Raw genomic sequence first — 20533 nt, forward strand, 5'->3', positions numbered from 1 at the left:
TTGTTGTCGAGCTGCAAGTAGAGTACGAGCGCTACGTATTTAAACACCATCTGCCCATCCTCCTCTTCTCCTTTGTCCCCAACAGAAGAGGATCATAGCTGTTCCGTGTCCGACCTCAGTAACCCAGGGATAGGCAACGTGGATGCAGGTAACGTGGGCGCAGGTAATGATGGTGTCATAGGCAACACCGGTTCCATTGGCATCATAGGAGCCATAGGAAACGTGGGTCCTACAGGCAACGTGGGCGCCATAGGCATCATAGGGGCCATAGACACCATAGGGGCCATAGGCAGCATTGGCTCCATCATAGGCATGGGCTGGTACGGAATGGGGCCCGGTTGGTAAATAGCCGGTCGCTGAATCGTGTTGGACATGTCAGTGAGCATCTGAGGAGTGTCGGGCTCGTCCAGTTCAGGGATGAACGTGCTGAAGGATTGTGCCCAATGACGAAACTCATCTGGCTCGACGCGTACCCATGACTTCGGAGGAAGGACAGGGGACTTCGGAGGAGGAACAGGGGGCTTCGTCAGGCCTGTCATGTTGGTAGAGAAAGGCTCATAGTCGAAACAGCCCATATCGTTACCAACAGCTGCCATCAGCTTGTCCACCTGCCACATCTGCTGTTTCACCATGGTCTCCATTACCGCGGCGTCCTCCTTATATTTTTGCAACTCGGCCATATACTTGGTAGCACGCTCGAAAGATGCGTAGCCGCTGAAGCTGTCTGGCACATTGCGGGTGGGCTCCAGATCCATCGCCTTCGCCGACTCACCCGCTCTCTGGCTCCTCGCGCCCTTCTTCCTGGCTGCCAAGTACGGCTTCCGGTTGAGGTGCTTCTCGGACTGGAGTTTCGCAAGATTGCCGTGGACCGGCTCTTCGTATGGCGCGTCGAGAACAGCAACACCATGCGCTTTTGACGCCTCCAGCAGTCTCTGCCACTCTTGTGCGTATAAATGGAGTCCAGAACTGCCAACTTCCCCAGTCGTCATGCCCTCATGAAAAGCTTCCACCTCCTCCGCCGACTCACCCATCATCTTGCAATCCATGCCAAACACATCAGTAAACATGTTTCTCCAGTGAGGCGAGAAATCGCGAAAACAAAGTCCACCTGATGGTCGTAGTTCCTTCACCTGCCGGATAGTGTGGCGGCACGGAATACCGACCGACCTGACATTGGAGCACTTGCAGTCGAGGTAGTCCCCGTCTTCTTGCATCGCGCGTATCTCAAGAATACGCTGCAACGCGAATGGCGATATCTTGTAGAACACATCATTAAAAACACCCGCCGAAACGCATCTCTGGTGCAACGACACCTCCCTCAGTGCCTTGGCCATCTCCAGGTTGTTGAACTCGTAGATCAGCTTGATTTTCTCGAGAATCAACTTGGTAGTCTCGAAGAGGTCTTTCTTCTTGGACCCCAAGACCAGCTTGTACTGGTGGTGCATGCTCTCCACCCGAGACGCCATGTTGTGGTAAAAGTGGGAGTTTTGGTCAGTGTAGAAGCGAGCCAGCCTCCGGAACGTGGCGTCGGGAAACCACTGAGCATCCACGTACTCAATGAAGTTGATCGTCGTCTTCTTCTTGGTCTTCCTGTTCACCTTGGTAAGGTCCACAGAAAAGTTGTTGCAAAAGTAAGCCTTGCAAGTTTCCATGCCCTCCTCAGTCTCAGCAGAGATAATGTCATTCCAAGCCTTCATGACCTTGTCGACCTTCCTCTTGCCCTTGAAGTACCTGTTGGCGTGCTCTCTGATCTTCTCGTTACAATGCCAGCTGCTAATTCCGACGGGCACATTGAGGACCACACTCTCAGAAGCGGAGATGACCTGTTTGCCGCCGTCGGTCACGACGACCTTGGGGTACGGAATGCGATAGTTGTCGAACATATCCCTCAGTTGGGTAAAAACCCATTTGTAGGAGACTTGGGTTTCTTCTGCAACAAAGCAGCATGCGAACGGGAAACTCTTGTTTAGTGCACAAACTCCGCTAATGTTCACTAAACAGTACTTGTTCCGGTTAAAACCGGTGATGTAGGTTGCATCTACCATCACAACTTCGGAATACGCCCTCCAAAAGCGATAACCATCAGTGTTTGCAAAGAACAAGGCATTCATGTCGCCCCCAAGAGGATTGGCGTAGCTGTCGTCGGCCTTCTCTGTAGTGATCGGGTCAAACACGTCAGCATCAGCCTGGACCGCAACGCCCTCGCGCTCGATAACCACATCGTCCTTCTCAAAGTCGAACTTGCTCTGCTCCTCCGACTCTTGTGGCTCGTCGGCCAACGTTTCTTGTTCTTTGGGTGGCGGCTGAAAGTAGTTGGTTCGAACTCGCATGTACTTGGCGCGCCCTAGCAGCGATAAGACCGCTTCGTGAGGGGGCAGGTTTTCACGTTGTTCAAGCCTCCTCTTCTTTCTTCTCTGGTAGTAGGTGTAGTTCGTCGCATTCACGGCCAGCGGGTTGGTGGCACGCATATATTCTCGCTCTTCCGATGCTGTCATGAACTGAATCGGATCCAGCCGTTCGTGGCCAGGCTTACCGTTCAGCTTTTCCTCCATCTCCTCGCGAAACGTGTCAAAGACTTGTGACACGTTTTGGACGGAAGAATGAGCTCCAGGATGACAACTAGGCAGGTGTGCGTGTCTGCAGCCTCCGCCATTCTTGCCCCAGCAGTGGCTCAACTTCCAGAGACCAGACGACTCGTCCAGCGTACACTTGAAACGAAACGAGCACTCCTTTCTGCCAGTAAACGCCCGTCGAGTCGCTCTTCCATCGACGAGGAAGCAACCGTCTCCGAAATCGTCCTCAACCTCAACAGACTCCCTCGCAGTTTTCTCAACAGACTCCTTCGCGGCTTTCTCAGCCCTTTGGTGCCTCCACAACCTGTACTGCTGTTCCTTGTGTGTTTCACCGCCACTGGTCTCATCACAAATAAAATAGGTAAACGAGCCAGGCTTGCCTCCACTTCTAACAAGCGCGTAATGCCTCGTGTAGGCATGGATTCTTGCAAACAGATACGCATCCTCCAGAAAATCAAACCATCTTTCAGGGGGAAGCAGGTCATCTGGCCACACATTAGAAACCGGAGGATAATGGACCTTGAGATTTTGCACCGCGGCGTCGATGTCGGTGTCACTCATCCCCAAATGACCCATGGGAATCTCTCTTAGGTACTTGTCATAGATCATCTCACGTGTCTAGTGTACATCTGAATCACCGTCTTCCTTGCCCATCTGCTCAACGAATCGCTCAATCCCGCTGTCCGCCTTATTGTCAGAGAGAGACTCCTTCCACAGAAACCAGCCCAAGGCGAATCTCGCGTAGCGCCAGAGTTGGTCCCCATCTCCAATCTCTGTCCTAGTCGTAAGAAAACTCACAAGCTCCGTCAGATGAGCTGGTAACATACCTGCAGCAATTCCGAGAAAAGACACCAGGTCATGTTCGGGGTAGAAAAGGGGCATCATGGTGAGCAACAGGTGGATCTAGTCATTCTGGAACACAGACAGAGCCTCCAAAACATTGCAGAAATCAGATCGGTCGCAGAGACTCCCCTGAGACATCTGAACAGAACAGGTTTCCATCTGGACAAGGACGATTCCAGCTTGTTGCAGAAACCTCGCGCACTTGATCTTGGGCGTAAGTGTAGTCATCTGCCAACTGTCCCTTCCACCATTTTTTGCGTCTCTCGGGGCGGGCGATTGTGCACCTTATGATAAGTCCTCAGCAGACTCTCATACTTGTAGCCAACCAGAAGTTGGACTTTGTCGTCGAGTGCAATTTCCATCGCGTGAGTCGCCCTTACGTTGAAATTATCCTAATTAGACTAATTAAAAGCACGTCCAACGACGCGACGCGTCACAACGTTGATTACTAATATCCATGACTAAAACTCCAAAAATGACAAAAAAACATTTTGTCCTGACCCTGAAATCCATAAAGTACAAACAATGTGCCCTAGCCCACTTCTCATGGTGTTTTTTGTGATTCCCCTATTAGAATCACGTGAATGTATTACTAATAACTCTCTTCTCTTTGCCCTGATTACAATTCTCCCTGCCCTAACCCATTTTCAATTTTCTTTTTCTGTCACCCCTTCTCCCAATTACCCGGCTTTACCATACTCAAGATTTGTTGCTGACTGCCTACTTGTAGATCGGCCCTGAAACCTGTAGCACCAACTAATGCCACAGATGAGACCAAAATAGTGCCACAAGCACCGATGAGGCGTCTTCCACTATCGTACTCGTGGTCTCTAACTCTAGATCTACATTTAGACCATTCATATACATACCTACGCTACTACTCGCCACCTACAATACCGTCATACTAATATTCATTGTTCGGATGGCTATTCTACAACATGCTTGCCTTGATATCACGCAGCTGCTGGAGATTGGCTTCGGAGTCACGAATGGCCTCCTCGAGATCGGCCTGCGTCATGTCCTCGGCATTGTCGCCTCCGCCGGCAGCGGCGGTCTTGGACTTGGAGAAGTCAACCATCTTGGGATTGGCTCCCTCAAACGGCACAAAGAACCGGCCGGGCGTTCGTTGACTCTTGCCAACCCGCTCGTCGATCCAGTGCCACAGCTCGTACTCCTCCTCCATGACGAAAATCTCCAGCTTCTTAGCGTCCGACAGGCCAGCAAAATCAAACTTGTGCGTGGTGGTGTGGTGGCCTCGGAACAGGCCAATGATGAACCATAACACCCAAATGCCTCCCAAAACAGCCCCCACAATAGGGAGGGGCAGGGAACCCAGAATGGGGATCTGGCTCCAGGTCTCGGCAAACTGGTGGAGAGCTCCACCGGTCTGAGGAGGGGGGGCGGAAGAAGACGACGCCTCTTCGTGCGCGGCTTCCACCTTGTGGTGATGGCTCTTGTGCTTGGCATGGCCCTTCTTGGTGGGAACGGCCACCGCAGTCGCAGTAACAGGCTTGGCCGACTTGCCAGAGCCCTTGGCCCGCTCGTTAAGATAGGGAATCAGATCAGCGGCAAATGCCATTTGACCGTCGTTTCCACCCTTCTCAATGGCACTCTTGATCCACGACTTGCCGGTCCAGTCGAACCAGCACGACATCATCACCTGAGTCTGGTTGTTGGCGGCCCAGGTCATGATGATTCGGGTCTTGGTGGTGAAAGCGTTACCAGAGGGAACGTCGTGGTTGGAAGTAGTGGTGACCACATTGATGGCCCCTGTGTCGTCCCATGCCTCGACATTGTCGACACACTGACACTTGGTCTGCTTGGGACCCAAGGAGTTGTTGAGCGGCTTGACGTAGCTGTACTCTCGTTTCTTGGACTCAACGCACGACTTGATGGGCGTAACGTCCCAGCACTTTTGGTTGTCCTTGAGGAAGGCACCAAGCACGTTCTCCTTACCAAACAGGAGATTGGCAACGACACCCAAGGGCGCTTTAACAATCTCCTTGCACAGGAGCTTCTCGCCCTTGGCCTCGGGATCGTAGCCAGGCGAGGTAGGCGCGTGGGTCTCGGGGCCCAGGTTGGGGACGCTCCACTTGCTGGCGTCGGCACCCGCTTCCGCGGAAGCCACGACGGCCAGCCCCGGTGGCCGGCGGTTTTCGGCTTCGTTGTCGGAGATTCCAGAGTCGAGTTCTCCGTCGTCAGAGTCTCCGTCAGACTCGTCGCTGCCAGCGACGCCCTGAGAGTTTTGTTTCCAGATTGTGTTCATAAAGGCAAATGTTGCGTCTCGCGAAATGAAGGAGGCGTAAATGTAGGTGGAGTGTAGGGTCTGTACAACGATTCCGTTGGGGAAAAGACCGGCGGTGGTTTTCTTGTCGAGAGAGACGATTTCGTCAAAGGCAATGACGTGGTGGGTCTGCCAGCCGAGAATGTTAGCGAAGAAGCAAATATGTCGTTCAGACACAAACATACGACCCTGGACCAGGATCTCTCGGGAATATGCGCAGCTAAAGTCGTCTAGCAGAAAGTCGTCTTCGGGAACGGACTTGAAGTGTGCGTGGAACTCCTCGTTTCGCTTCTTGGATGCGTATGCGAAGCCGGTGATGGAGGCTGCTGCGGAGGTGACCGGGGTGATGTCCTCGGGGGTGGCTGCGGTGTTTGCTACGGTTGCAGTGGTGGGGGTGGGCTCGAGCTCTTTAGCGGAGTCTGCTCGTTTTCGGGATGATCCGCCTCGAGACAGTCTTTGGGATCTCAGGCGTTTGACGACGGGTAGGTGGTCGTCTTCAATGTCGGCGAGTTCGGTCTTGACCTTGTCGATGATACGGCCGGGAATTGCTAGTGGGGGCGAGAGCGAGCGACGGTGTTCGCTGGTTTCGGTGGCTGCGCGGGATCGGCCGTTGGGTGTGGACGGCGACTTGGTGGACTTGACCGACGTGTGGGAGCCCTGGGCAAGCGGCGACTTGTGTTTGGACGACGAGCCGGTGTTTGCGCGGGAGCGGGAGAGTCCGAGTTGAGCGAGAGAGAGGTCGCCTTGGCCGAGGGTTTTCGATGGGAGGGCGGCTGCTGCGGGGGCGGCCGGCGGAGATGGGCGGTGTTGTTTGTGTTGGAGTGCAGACCGGGGGCGACTGCTGGGGAGTGAAGGAAGAAGATTTTGTTTACGTTTGGCGTTGTTCGAAAATAGTGGTGGGAGAGTCGTGTCGGCCGGTGGTTTGTCCTGCCTTTTGGGCCCGCGTTTCATGTATATTGGTTGGGCTGCTTGCTGGCCCGCGGTGTACACGGACGAGAAGAAGGACGAAGTCTTGCGGCTTCTCGCGTCCTCGGCGTTGTTGTAGGTTGGTGGCTGGTGTTGGGGTTTGTGGCGGCCTTCGGGTTGGTGGGTTGAAGTAGCGCCTGTAGCCATTTTCTAGAGGTTTGTGGGTGCACGCGGGTTTTTGTGTGCAGTCAAGAGAGCGAGGGCCGTTCGGGAATGCGGAGAAACGGCCTCAGAACTGGAGACTTCGGGCCTGGAGTGTCGTAAGGGAAACTGGGAAGCGTGCGTTTGATATGGCGCTGGGGTACCAAAAAGTCGCGTTACCCAAAAACAGCACAAGGGCGAAGGTTAATGAGCGAAGTGGAGGTCAGTGATAAAAGTCTACTTTGTGCTGTAATTGAGACACTGTGGTGTGAAAGTAGAATGATTAACCGGGGCAAAAAAAAAAAAAAAAAAAAAAAAAAAGGCGGACGGGGTGTCACGGGACTGAAGGTGGTAATTGGGACAGAAACGGTTGGTGGAACAGCCTGAGAAAAGAAGTAACGCCCGCGGACGCCAATTGCTCGCCTTCTTCTCCCCCAATTGCTAAATGAGCCATTTTACTGCCCATCCGCTTCGCTGCTTCCGACCCCGAAAGTGTAATCGTGCACTGTAAATGTATCGCGAGTTTATCTGTCTGCGAGGCATCGATGAGGTTGAATGGAACATTTGGAGCGGGATGTGTGAGCCATAAAACGCCCCATGGATTGCCGCCCAGGGCCCAATTAACTCGCTCGCCAGCGAAGCGGCTCATGCTACCGCCCCGCACCCTCTTTTCCCCCCACCGGTCGGCTGACACACACTAGCCAGACCGGAAATAACGGTCTCCAAAGTTGGCGGTTGAGTTTGCTCGAGGGAAATAATTGGACATAAAACGCTTAAGCCCGGGGACCAATTGGTGGCCCGTGACCGTCGGGTTGTGTGTCCCACATTCAAGCCACTTTGGCGCAGTTCGGCCCTGCCCGGCCCAAGTGCAAGCAGCAACTAATCACTATAGATGTAACAGCAATTGCATGTGAATGGAAAAGGGCTGCTTTCCCATACGCCAAAGCAACCTGTCGGAGATTGCAGCTCTGAGACACCGTATAGACCTCGTAGACCCCCGGTGAACTTCAGGGTAGCTTTTCGGACTCCTTTCGGGCTCCTTGCGGGCTCCTTGGGAGCTCCTTGCGGGCTCCTTGCGGGCTCCTTGCGACTCAACATGTCGTTCTGCGGCGTCGTATGAGATCGCTTAGCTCGCCATGGTCGTATCTCCAGTATAACCACGTCGTTAACGTCCAAAGACCCAAACTAAAACAACCACCGCTCAGCTGCGTGAGCCGCATCTCGGGCTCTCAAGTCGCCCACTGTCTTGTATGTTATTGCTTCTCTGCGTCTGTCTATCACTACCGGTCCTTGCTATGATAGCAATGGTGTATTGGGGGAGCTGCAGCACGTGTTGAGGGCCCAAGACGGTTTGAAGACGGCAAATTTGTGCTTTTCCACTAGCAGCTATCATAAATCCGGAAAACAGTTATCGTCTGCGTTTTCTCGTCCAGACGGTGTCTACGGTGGGCACTGATCAGCAACGTTGAACGGTGACGCAGAAAAAGGAAAACTGGTTGCCTTTTCCGGTAAATGGAAAAAGAAAAGAAGGGCAAATCGACCAAAAAGCCGATCGGCTGACTCGCCGCTGAGATCTCCCTACTCGAGTAGCCTTGTCGACAGGCTTTCAAGCCCACCCTTTAGCTCCTTTGACTCAAGGTCGCACTGTATCGAGCACCATGAGCGATTTACGAGAGGCCGCCAGGCGTTACCAGAGATCAACCGTGTGATAGTATGTACAGTAGAAGAGTACAGTAGGACTAAAACAGACGATGGTGGTGCCTGAGACATGGTACCAGAGTGCTTTGCAGAAGGTCATCAGCGCCGCGCAACGAGAAACTCTAGAACTGGAACAGGGCAAACGTGACCGTTGATTGAGGGCAACCAACATTTCGTAAGACATTTCCAATTTCGACGAGTCTTTAGGAGGTTTCAGGGGCAATCCACAGTTGCGGGGGTGAAGCTGACAGCGGATCGAGGACTTCAGACGTCATAATGGTATCGTGAGGGTCGGTGGGCGAATGCTTGTACTACTCTACTAGTTCTTCTACTACTCTACGAGTGCTTGTACCAGTACTCGTACTGTTCTTGTAGTTGCAGTGGTTTTTGGCTCTCAAAGGGGAGCATATCTCCGTCTAACTCCGAGCATCGATATGGTGGCTCAAAGATGGAGCTTTCGACTCCAGTCAACTCCGAGCATTGGATTTTCGTGGGTTTTGTCTGAGCCGTTGCGACAATGACAGGATAATCTCCTCCAGAAAGTTTTCCTACCCAGATAACGGCATAACTATGAGTACAATTATATAAACTGTACTCGCACTCTTCCTCGCACTTCCAAGCCCAGTTGATGTTTTAATTGTTGAATATTAAGAACTTTTGTATGATAACAAATGCATTAACGACTTGAACATCACTTTCTAGGAGGCGTTACGATAAACCAGCACTTCGCTCCCCCAGAGAGACTCATCAGGAGAGTCCGGAGGATTCGACTGAGCACGTCTTGAGGTTCAGCTGAGTCCCTCGGAATGGAGACTAAGTGATTAATCAAGGCTTTCCATTCAACATAAAACAGAGTAAATACGACCGGTACTTGTACGATTGTGTCACCTATCCAACTTCTCTCTCTATTATTACATACAGTACCTTCACTTTTGTTATCATTATCACTAAATGATGAACGGAGAGACCGTGTTCCTGAGGTAAACCAACTAGAGTAGGTGAAATCCCCTGGTCTGAGATGTCTTCTATTCCTCTCCACCCAGAGTGTAAACAACTCCCTAAGGAATATCTCCACGGGAATGGACTATGTGCCTAGCAGACATGTGTTAACTGTTAATAGTATAACTATATCCTTCTCGTTATCTTCTCCTTCTTCCCATATATTTCTCATCCTCCTCCTCACCCTCCTCCTCATCACCCCCAAGTCCTCACCCACGTCCATTGTCTAGTTGGAACACTCCCTTATCGACGCACTTGATCCTACCTACATCGTCAGTCTGGTAAAACCTGTCAAAGAAAATCCCGCTGCAATCTATCTCCAGCTTCGGCTTTCATATTGAACCCGTTTTCAGAATAGTGACTGTCCTGCGCCTTGCTCCTGTGCCGTCCTGGCCGCCCTACTTGTAGTAGCAAGCTCCTCGAGTCTGCCAGAGAACCATGCACAGGTGAAAAACGCACAATATTGAGTGGGAGACAATAATGAGTCCTCACCCACTACAGTACAAGTAGTTAGTCAGTTGAGGGAGCCCCATGGTACGTACTTGACAACCAGATCGAGTTCAGATGACCCGACAACTGAAGGAAGTGTGTACAGCATACCTTGTAAGGACCCTCTTGACTCGAGTGGTGACGGGAGGAGTATGTATTTGCAATATTTCGAGACTGGTCGGTACTGAATCCCCTTATCAGCGCTGTTTTTTACTGTTTTTGTGCCATTTCACCCATTTCACCCATCTGCCAGAAACTAATACGCTTCCGATAATGCACCTAGTGCGTCGATAATGCGAGATACGACATACACCAAAAAAAACTGGGAATGGTGCATCTGAAGGTTATGACATGTGTTACCCTCCCTTTACTACCCTACGTCATGTATGTATCCACAGAATTTACAGTGCAGTGATCAACCAATAGTGTTCTTAGACATGGAGATATCCGAGTTTTCTAAGTCCATCCCCATGTCGCAGTGGACTAGTATTGCGTCTGCGCGGGCGAACCCTGTCAGGGATCACGCCGACGATGCCCTCATTGAGAAGCTCAAACTTCTCCTGCTGGAGAACGAGACCCACCCACTCGACACCTTTGAGGACCAAGGCAAGTTTGCGGAAGAAGCGTTTTGGCGCCAGTGACCCTCGATACATTGCGTACATCCACAACTTCCGCCTTGCTCTCTCCGACTGGAAACAACTCCTGCCACGGTTCATTACAAAATGCAGCAACTTCTCTGAAACCCGCTGCTTATCAAGTACAACGAGCCTCACCAAGGTTTGTATGCCGATATCCGGTTTGAGTGCTTTTCGGCCGCTTCCGACGCCTCGCCTCCTCGTGCCTTGGTATCCCGGACGCTTGTAATGCGCCCTGCTACGCTGTTTCTTACTTCCTGGAGCTTATGCCCCTGGAATTGAAGACCGCTTTCTGTACCTTGGCCCCGCGAACCTGGGCAGAATTTGAGTGCTCCGTCCTACAGCGAGATAAAGAGGAAAACTATTTCTTCGGCCGACTGTTTCTTACTGAAGGACTGTTTGCAATTGTTGATTGGCAATGTCAAATCCGCTACGTTTCAGGTCGAGGACGACGCTGTGGAGAAAGCCCCCACAACGATCACGGACTCCTTTCAAAGGTCTCAAAAATGTCCGCTAAAGGCTTTCAACAAGAAGCGTCATAGCCTGTCTCCGCCGGGAAGCGTTGTAGACCCACAAACCCCCCGAAAGCCTGCCAGACCTCTGATCAAGGACAACCGCCAACTCCTCAAGTTCCTCACCGAATGCTTTGACAACTTGGACTGGAGCTCCAACACCGGCAGAACGACTGCGCCTGCTGCCAATAAAGGTGAGCCGGACCATCCACTGCCGACGAAAACAATGCCGCTGTTGAGAATATCACATGAGTTAACCTCCTTGTCAACCCTACCGAGCAGGTAGCCCAACTGAGTCGCATCTTTGAAGCTCTGCAACCCCTCAAAGACACTGCTACCCCTCAAAGACACCGAAGTGTATGACCACCTCTTCGCGGGCTCCAATCCGCAGCCACTGCCACCTTCCAGAAACTGCTGCTGCCGCATTCGCCGCAACATTCTACACCAACTCCTACGGCTCACATCACGCCTGATGATGATAAAATCCCCAGGTTTCATGTGGCAGCTCTCGATAAAACGCTCAAGCACCCACTGGTGACCCATATCAAATGGATTCCCGCTCTGGCAAATGCATCTTTGCCACGTGTCCCCTTCGGGTCCTGTTCGGTCGTTTCCGCTACGTGGCCTGCGGCTACATGGGCAGCTGGATTGTTCCAGCCCAGCCTCGCCATGCCACTTACTTCCTGGCCCAGCTATTGCCTGAAGCTGTTGGGTTCCGCCTAAATGCCATAGTCCCTACCTCGTGGGATGACTTGCCACCTTGTTGCTGCCGCACGTGCCGTGGGAGAATGTCAATCCCCCACCACAGACGACGCGGACCACTTTTTCACTAGCTGGCGTATCCCGAGTAAAGACGCTGGTGCTGGCGACCTCCGTGGTGCCCTGGAGATTCTGGCCCGCGACGTTCAGTACACTAAGCCTGTTATCTCCTCACGAGCCGTCGCCAGAGCCCTCAAAGTGACCAACCAGGCGTACGAACCCGAGCTAGCTTTCTGTCTACGAGGCCTTTTGCCGCCAGCGTGAACCCATCTACCCTTTGGCTCAGGAACACGAGAATCCCCGGGAACCCACGATTCCTGTCATCACTGATAACTCGCGGCTACTTCAGCCGGGACTAATTCTAGGCGAGAGACCAGTCCTCGGTCTGACACCACCGCACCACCACTGCTCCTTCTGGTAACCGCCGTGGTTGTTGCCGTCAGAATTAGGACGCCCCCAAACCAGATTCTATCTGGAGCTGTATGCCCATGGCAGACCCTTCCCCGTACGCTTCTTTCAGTGACCTCGTCCAACTCCATGACGGTAAACGTCCAGCGCTCAGTTCACAAGTGGCGGCCACAAACCTGCCAAGTTCAACCATGGTTTTACTGACAAAAATCAAAAATACACCATGTCCACTACTGTACTGTACTGTACATCCTCGTACTGTACTCGTACTGACTAAGCAAGAGAAATGGCTCCTGACGAGAAACAAAAGATACCCCTGAGGAGAAACATAAAGACTGCTGAGCAAAAAGATACTCCGCAACGGAGAATTGAACTCCGGTCCCCCGCGTGCTGAAACAATGTCCTGACAGGCGGAAATTCTAGCCACTAAACTATTGCGGAAGCGGTGGGTTCCGAGATGCACAGGGTGTAAAAGAGAGTGGAGCTGTCTTTGATTTCGGGCCAAATTTAATAATTATGGGCTGACACTGATATGGATGGAACAGTGTCTTTCTGGAGAGTACGATGGTATAATTGTATTTTTTCCAGCACCTCTGTATCGTTTTGTATATTCAGTGGAGTTTAGGCACGATGTCTGGTATACTATAGCAGGAGAATACTTGCACTTGAACAGTTTTTTACAGTACAAGTACTTGAATGAGGTGCTATTGCGTCTACAATACCAACTATCAACGACTTGACCAGCAGGTAGGTGTTGCAAGTCTGTACTGTTAGCCGCAGTCTGTCCAGAAGGACTGTTATCTCCTTTCGAATGTCTCAGAATAGGTGGGGTCTGGTACGTGACGTGCGTCTGCCAAGACGGGCGTTTGGATGGACAAGCGGCTATGGGTTGGTGTTTTAATTGCTCGAGATAGTACAAATGTTGTAGTGCGGCTGATCGTTTAGTACACAGTACTGCACATCTGTATGGCGGGTCGTGGAGTACATGTAAGCGAGGCTTGTACTTGTACAAGGACAGACAGCAGGTTTTGTACGGTGGAGGGAGACTTGAACTTGTAGAATACACATTCTGATTGCCATTGAACTTATTGAGCTGACAACAGGCGAAACCCACATCTCTGTGGTCCTGGTCCTTTGATTGTTCCAGCCTTATACACCATCATCATAAATATGCACCATTCATATACATACCCAAAACAACAGACCCAATGATGAACGACACTGAAAAATCACTACAAGTACTGGTACAGTAACAAAAAACTTGTTCAGGAAGATCGTGCTTTCCTACAACAATACTACAACTACCTGCACTTTTATCCAACTCCGGTCCTATCTCGGATCAATTGCAGAAGGATACACGGAAGTACATTGACGGTGCATCTTGGCATCCCACCTCCTCAACAGTTGAGTGGGATGTGGGGGAAGGGGCCAGTCACGTGGCTGCTGGGCCAACCGGTGCAAAAAAGGGGCTCTTTTCGCCACTCTTTAAACCCGCTGTGATTGGTCAATGGCATTTTCATCTCTGAAGGATCAAAGGAACATTTTTCACTGCATCCCTCCTTGTAGATTCCAACTAAGGGTACCCCTCAATGTGGCTAATGTGAAACTTTATATTTTCATGTGGCGTAGATTTGACCAGTGTTTTGGTAGACCCACCAAAGTGATACAATTGACAGGACTTTCGAACAATGACGATTAGTAATAGTAATACCACAGTCACGTGACAAACACCTGCCCCAATCCGTCTTCAAATCGCCCCAAATCGTCCCAAATTGCTCTTTTCCTCCACCCTACGAGACTCCAGTGACTCTCCCTTGGGCCGATGATCCGATGCACCTTAATGTCGCTCGATTGCCCCACAAATCTTAACATGTCGAAACCAAAAATACGACGACACGCTAGCGCAGAAAAAACGGCTGTCACTGTCGAGGTTACCCTAGAAGAGAAATGGTTGTGCAAGTGTCCATTAGTAAGCACCATATATCGTGTTTCTACATGCCCACATCGGCCAACCATGTCGAAGCGTCCCTCTTCTCTACAGTATGTACACTACAAAGTAGGTTGGCTCAATGTGGGGTATCCGATGCTCCGATACCGTGCGTTCTTTGCTGCGATATTCCATGCACCCCACTCCATGTCGTTCACATAGACGTGTAAAGTGTTGTACAACACCGGCAATGGGTATATAAGGCGGTGGTCCAGCTGTTGAAATCGACATCAACCAACATCTCTTCACCACCACCACAACCACCACCACAACAATGACCACCATCCCCAAGACCCAGAAAGCCGTCATCTTCGAGACCTCCGGCGGCCCCCTCATGTACAAGGACGTGCCTGTGCCCGTGCCTGCCGACGACGAGATTCTGGTCAACGTCAAGTACTCCGGCGTGTGCCACACGGACCTGCACGCCTGGAAGGGCGACTGGCCCCTGGACACCAAGCTCCCCCTGATCGGCGGCCACGAGGGCGCCGGCGTGGTTGTTGCCAAGGGCAAGAACGTGACCACCTTTGAGATTGGCGACTACGCCGGTATCAAGTGGATCAACAAGGCCTGCTACACCTGCGAGTTCTGCCAGGTGGCGGCCGAGCCCAACTGCCCCAAGGCCACCATGTCCGGATACACCCACGACGGCTCTTTCCAGCAGTACGCCACCGCCAACGCTGTCCAGGCCGCCCACATCCCCAAGAACTGTGACCTCGCCCAGGTTGCCCCCATTCTCTGCGCCGGTATCACCGTCTACAAGGCTCTCAAGACCGCTGGCCTCAAGGCTGGTGAGTGGGCCGCCGTGACCGGAGCTGGAGGAGGCCTCGGCTCTCTGGCCGTCCAGTACGCCAAGGCCATGGGCTACCGAGTGCTGGCCATTGACACTGGCGCTGACAAGGAGAAGATGTGCAAGGAGCTCGGCGCCGAGGTCTTCATCGACTTTGCCAAGTCCAAGGATCTGGTCAAGGACGTCCAGGAGGCCACCAAGGGCGGACCCCACGCCGTCATCAACGTGTCTGTCTCCGAGTTTGCCGTCAACCAGTCTGTTGAGTACGTGCGAACCCTGGGAACCGTTGTTCTGGTCGGTCTGCCCGCCGGTGCCGTCTGCAAGTCGCCCATCTTCCAGCAGGTTGCTCGATCTATTCAGATCAAGGGCTCTTACGTCGGAAACCGAGCCGACTCCCAGGAGGCCATTGAGTTCTTTGCCCGAGGACTGGTCAAGTCCCCCATCATTATTGTTGGTCTCTCCGAGCTCGAATCCGTCTACAAGCTCATGGAGGAGGGCAAGATTGCCGGTCGATACGTTCTGGACTGCTCCAAGTAAGCGCGGCTATTGACGCTGAGGAGCGGCCACGACTTTTTGGCCGTCTAGTTTATGATAATTATGAATGATGAGTTAACTTGTGTGTTGTACTGTGTGTACAGTACTTGTAGTTGCAATCTCCAGTCAGTAGTCTCTGAACACCCGTAGGACTTGTGTGTCTGCCATTCCGGGCATTTGTACTTGGAGTACAAGTGCGACTTCTCGTACTCATACTTGTATGATGCTCACCCCATCAGCTCCAAGAAACCGATTATATCACTGCAAGAAGCCGTCAGCAAAAGTATGGTGCGATACTTGTAGCGCAAGACAAGGGTATCTTATAGACATCACAGTATTTCAGCATTGAAATATCGTATAATCTCAGACGTGGGTGAAAGGTAGCGTTTTGACGGGCACCAGAAAACTGGCCAGGAGAAGATCGGAACAATTTCAGTCGACAAACAATGTCATCGCCGAGACGTCATTGGTCAAATGTCAACTGAATAAATGTTTCTTCACTCCAAAGGAGCTTCCTCATCCCTTATATGTTCAATTGAATACTACTGTACAATACCTTGGAGGTTGAGATATCTGCTGCACCTACGACCTTGGGGGTTATCACCTTGGAGGTTGTGTGATCTTACAAGGGCCAACGGGGAAAGGCCCGAATGACACGAGACGATCTGATTCGGACGGATGGAGGGAGGATTGCCTGTGGTACAAGCCGGATCGTGCTTAGTGACACTCTCTGCGACTGTGTTGACATAATGGAGTGAGGTTGGGGTGAGTACAGGTACAGTGATTGGGGAGTTTTCTGAATTCCAGCTACCTGAATAGTTTGCAATTGATACAAGCCGGTGGTACCTCAGACAAAAATCAACTGTTGGCATGGTACTGTCAACATGGGAACTTTCTACCGCTGTTCTCACGGGTGTACACACACTCGTCGATGGAGCTGACGGGCATGTATCGGTTCGAACAAGTCATGGTTCGATGATGTCAGAAGGGATACCGATACAGAGGAGGAACAATGGAAAACTCGTGAGCGAAAAACAGTCTCATTTGGCGTCGTTGTTTGACTAAGCAGCCAGGGAAAAGTCAGCCAGTGTGTTTGAAATAATGTCAGGGTGGCTACAGTACACCTGAAGTAGCAGACATCAAGGAGTCCTTCAGTCTGCTAGTCATTCAGCCCATTTACAAGATGATAATGAAGATCCCTGTGTGTTCTGGCGACTTCTCTGAAGACATGCGAGACTATCAAACATGTCATCGGAGTGTCTCTCGCCAAATGGACATGAACTGAGGTTGTTCCATCATGAAAGTCCAATTCCTTAGAGTACGATCGAGGAAGTTGTTTGTCGACTTCTATTAGGAGACTACGAGTGCAGTAGCTACATGCCAGATCTATATTTTGATAGAGAATCTGGATTCGGCTTCAGAGGGGACTGTGAAACTGAAGAGACAACTCAGCCCGAGAGAGACTCTTCTGGCTAAGACGGACTTTTGCCAAAGAGATGTTGAAGGTGTTTCTCAGTACAGATCCTGTCAGCATTGTAAAATTGGATGTAATTCCGGTCCGAATAGAACAACATGTCTCCAAGGGTATATAGTAAACAGAGAAGAAGCAAGCAAACAGCAGAGTAAGGATACAAGAAGACTCAAAAGTTGAAAATATTCACGTGAATGGAGTAAATGTTACTATCCACCTTATTAAAGAGTCCTAACGAGTCCGTCTCTCATATTGATGTCCTCTTCATACCTACTCTGTTCAGACGTACCAGTACAGCACCAGTTGATCCTAAGAAGGAGTACTCTGTAGAATTGCCGTTTCTGTGATGATAACTGAACTGTCGTACGAGTATGTACTTGAACTTGTACTTCATATGTCTGTTGTTGTCTCACTCAGCAGAAGGTCACCGTTTACATTATGACATACATACCTAGCTTGGACGCCGTATCCACCGCTCAGAGTAACAATAAATGGAGTCTGACGACCAAATAGGATATCAAAAGAACCGCCCTAAACTCCCCAATCCAATGATCTAATTGCTTTTACTCTTACTCTACTCATAGTCATACCACAACCGCACCATCTATGTCCCACATTGCTGAGAAGTGATGACAAAGATGACCGACTCACTGACTCCAGCTGATCAAACCCCCTCAGCCCCCGACATCGGTGACGCCACGTATATCCCTCTTGACCCTACTTTCCCCTGTACTCTCAAAGACCTCAAATTTCCGTTTTTTCACATGAAGTATAAGTGCAACACATGAATATCGCGTGGGACGCGTTGCCAAACTCTAGTCCCTACCACACATTACAAGTCTGAGCCGCCAATGACTACGATTGTAGAGGCCCACCAGACGTACCTGGCCAAATTTGGCGCTCAACCACGGTCCAGAGAACAGGAATGCCGGAAGAAACAATTGGCCAGTACACATGATCTCTACGACAAGGAGGGATGACCGAGTCGATTGTCTGGGAGTCTCTGTTCCCTCTCTTGAATTGGGTGCACTCCATGACATTTAGGCCATTTTCTGAACTACGTCATGTGTATCACGGCGGTTATTCAGGCCGGGTTCATGCGGTCTTTCGTGACATTGACCCGCGCTCACCAGATGATGTTCATTCACTACGCAGGACAGGAGACAAATGGCCGGCTTCTGGCGGACTGAATGACCGACATTTTCTTCTCGTCCGTGTCCATCATTAATCCTCCTTCTGCTGTCAATGCTCGTGGCACCGGTCCCTACCCTGTCCCTGCCTTACCCCCATCCCCGACGCTTCCCAGGAGCGTATCTGCGTGCCTCCTCAAAGTGCCAACAAGTCAGTTGAACGTGTTGATGAACATGTTGATGAGACAGAGCACAGAGACAGAAGGGAGACCATTGACTTGACCAGTGCTGGACCTGAGCCGGAGCTTGGGGATCAACCAACTGGAATGTCTACCCCTGACGGAACAAGGGGTCTCGACTTCCAATTGAGTTCCGAACCCGAAACTTACGATCTTGATGAGATACCAGGTAGAGCAGAAAGCACTACACCAGCTGCTGTAAACTTTCCACCGCGTCGTTTTCAATCTCAGACCACTCAAAGACCACCTAGCGACAAAAGCCATCGAACTGAACGGGCAAGAGAAGAGAAGGTCGAACCATTCACGTTCCCACCTCTTGGACTTCCCGCAGACCTTTCAGCTCTCACGGACAAGGTCGCCAAGCTCATTTGCAATCCTCCAAAAGAATCCCTTAGAGAAACACCATGGAAAATCTGCAGAAGAACCTGGCCGTCACATACCCAAACTACACCAACAGATGGCCAGCCGATATGCTTCCCGATGAAGAGTCGTTCTTCTCGCTGGAGGCTACTGTTCTCTACCCCATGCTATACGCCCATAAACGTCACTACCCGCTTGTGCCTCGACACAGAGACAGTTCGTACATCCTGTATTGCAACCGCATGAGTCCCGATCAGGTTGATGAAGAAGATGGATCGCATCAAACAGTCCGAAAGAACTGCAAGTTTGCTTTGAAAGTGGAACATGATAAGGAGGCTGACGAATGGCGTCTCACACACGTGGAAGGCTGCTCGGAACACAATCATATGCCCAACACACACTCCAGCCTGTTCCTCGAAAACAAGCCTTTGGAACCTATGCTGTTGGACCTAGGACGGTTTGATATTACCGGAATTGTTCGAATGGGTGATATGGTCGATGCTACGAGCGCAGGATACAGACCCACTTTTAGGGAGTGTGGGCTGCAGTACCATTTCATGGGCACACCCGATGAGGGTATACTCGAGCTGCTCGAGACTCCTTATGTGAGATATCGCCAATTCCACGGAATCACCTTTTTGGCGCACATGCTTGGATACAGATGGTGAAGAGCTTACTCTCAACTGGCAACTGGGGAGTAACACTTCTTGCAGTTGAGACTTGGTTGAAAAATGATCAAGTTGCAGGAAAAATAAGCCGACTGTAGTATGTTATATGTCTGTGTCGTGTTTGTGTTGTCAGTCGTCTCTTCGAAAAATGTTGGCAGTGAAACAGATGGTCACAGAAGTTGAAGCGTCATCAGTTGTTGTAACGATACCCAGGTATTTCATGGTATTCCATGGTGTTGTTGGATGCTGCGTGTTGAACCTTTTGTGTCATAAAAACACGATTTGCGTCACAACTGCCAAAAAGTCCTCAGTGGCGCCTATCGAACGGAGGAAGCATAAATACTCACTCAAGCCGCCCCTTTCTTAGCCGGTGACAAAAAGCAGCCGTCTTTTTCAGTTTTCGAGACCAATCACGTACTAGGGCGGGTTCTTGGCGATGAAGGTTCACATGAATAGAGGATTCTGGAGAATCTGTAAATTGGGGGTGTATTTATATTCCACAAACAGACAATTAAGCTATAGGTGATATGCGACCTCAAACTATGGCCTGATTTTCCCGTGCGGATACGTATCAAGATTTCTTATATAAAACCGCGAATTCGCCTCCATTCAACTCCAGCTTTGACGATGTTCACTTTTTGAGTTCGAAGTAGTGCATATTAAAGTTTTCATCTCATTAGTCCCTGCATTATCGACGCAACCCAGAAATACAACTCGACGTTAGTTTATCCCGAAAGGAATAAGCTTCGTGAAAATGGCCTGATTATCTGTTAAAAGTGGTCTGATTATATGGCAAGTTTATGGCACCGCAAGTTTATGGCACTCCCTTCTTTAAGGTTACTCAACAAGCTGTTTTTAGCTTAAATTTCTCAACTGTTTTCTTCAAAACTGTGCATATATTGACATATCTCCACTAGCTTTCAACTAACTCCGTAAATATTTGTTCAAAAACTTTGGTACATGCTTTCATGTTTGTATGATATGTTGTTTGTTAGAGAAGAATTAATTGGGAGTTTTAAAGTTATTTTCAATCATTTAATATTACTCAAC

The 20533-nt window shown here is 50.7% G+C and overlaps 8 protein-coding genes and 1 non-coding gene across 9 annotated transcripts; 3 read left to right on the forward strand and 6 right to left on the reverse strand.

The window, feature by feature from the left end:
* Positions 1–92: 92 nt before the first annotated feature.
* Positions 93–3182, reverse strand: YALI1_A16178g (uncharacterized protein; the record flags this gene model as incomplete). The annotated part of the gene is made up of 1 exon (XM_068281816.1): positions 93–3182. The coding sequence occupies one exon, from the start codon at positions 3180–3182 to the stop codon at positions 93–95; it is 3090 nt and encodes a 1029-aa protein (XP_068137917.1).
* Positions 3183–4347: 1165 nt separating this feature from the next.
* YALI1_A16215g (uncharacterized protein) lies at positions 4348–6813 on the reverse strand (the record flags this gene model as incomplete). The annotated part of the gene is made up of 1 exon (XM_500125.3): positions 4348–6813. The coding sequence occupies one exon, from the start codon at positions 6811–6813 to the stop codon at positions 4348–4350; it is 2466 nt and encodes an 821-aa protein (XP_500125.2).
* Positions 6814–8247: 1434 nt separating this feature from the next.
* Positions 8248–8577, reverse strand: YALI1_A16230g (uncharacterized protein; the record flags this gene model as incomplete). The annotated part of the gene is made up of 2 exons (XM_068281817.1): positions 8248–8381; positions 8424–8577. The coding sequence occupies 2 exons, from the start codon at positions 8575–8577 to the stop codon at positions 8248–8250; spliced, it is 288 nt and encodes a 95-aa protein (XP_068137918.1).
* Positions 8578–11164: 2587 nt separating this feature from the next.
* YALI1_A16264g (uncharacterized protein) lies at positions 11165–11683 on the reverse strand (the record flags this gene model as incomplete). The annotated part of the gene is made up of 1 exon (XM_068281818.1): positions 11165–11683. The coding sequence occupies one exon, from the start codon at positions 11681–11683 to the stop codon at positions 11165–11167; it is 519 nt and encodes a 172-aa protein (XP_068137919.1).
* Positions 11684–12660: 977 nt separating this feature from the next.
* Positions 12661–12748, reverse strand: YALI1_A16274r. The gene has a single exon. It is a non-coding gene; the product is annotated as a tRNA-Asp (tRNA).
* Positions 12749–14568: 1820 nt separating this feature from the next.
* On the forward strand, positions 14569–15618 carry YALI1_A16292g (uncharacterized protein; the record flags this gene model as incomplete). The annotated part of the gene is made up of 1 exon (XM_500127.3): positions 14569–15618. One exon carries the CDS (start codon positions 14569–14571, stop codon positions 15616–15618), a length of 1050 nt encoding a protein of 349 aa, XP_500127.1.
* Positions 15619–15669: 51 nt separating this feature from the next.
* On the forward strand, positions 15670–15964 carry YALI1_A16303g (uncharacterized protein; the record flags this gene model as incomplete). The annotated part of the gene is made up of 2 exons (XM_068281819.1): positions 15670–15761; positions 15805–15964. The coding sequence occupies 2 exons, from the start codon at positions 15670–15672 to the stop codon at positions 15962–15964; spliced, it is 252 nt and encodes an 83-aa protein (XP_068137920.1).
* A 558-nt stretch (positions 15965–16522) lies between these two features.
* Positions 16523–17149, reverse strand: YALI1_A16314g (uncharacterized protein; the record flags this gene model as incomplete). The annotated part of the gene is made up of 3 exons (XM_068281820.1): positions 16523–16774; positions 16832–17001; positions 17044–17149. The coding sequence occupies 3 exons, from the start codon at positions 17147–17149 to the stop codon at positions 16523–16525; spliced, it is 528 nt and encodes a 175-aa protein (XP_068137921.1).
* A 1710-nt stretch (positions 17150–18859) lies between these two features.
* On the forward strand, positions 18860–19483 carry YALI1_A16335g (uncharacterized protein; the record flags this gene model as incomplete). The annotated part of the gene is made up of 1 exon (XM_068281821.1): positions 18860–19483. The coding sequence occupies one exon, from the start codon at positions 18860–18862 to the stop codon at positions 19481–19483; it is 624 nt and encodes a 207-aa protein (XP_068137922.1).
* Positions 19484–20533: the final 1050 nt, after the last annotated feature.

This window comes from Yarrowia lipolytica, chromosome 1A, assembly GCF_001761485.1.
Source record: "Yarrowia lipolytica chromosome 1A, complete sequence".
In the NCBI taxonomy this organism is placed as follows: domain Eukaryota; kingdom Fungi; phylum Ascomycota; class Dipodascomycetes; order Dipodascales; genus Yarrowia; species Yarrowia lipolytica.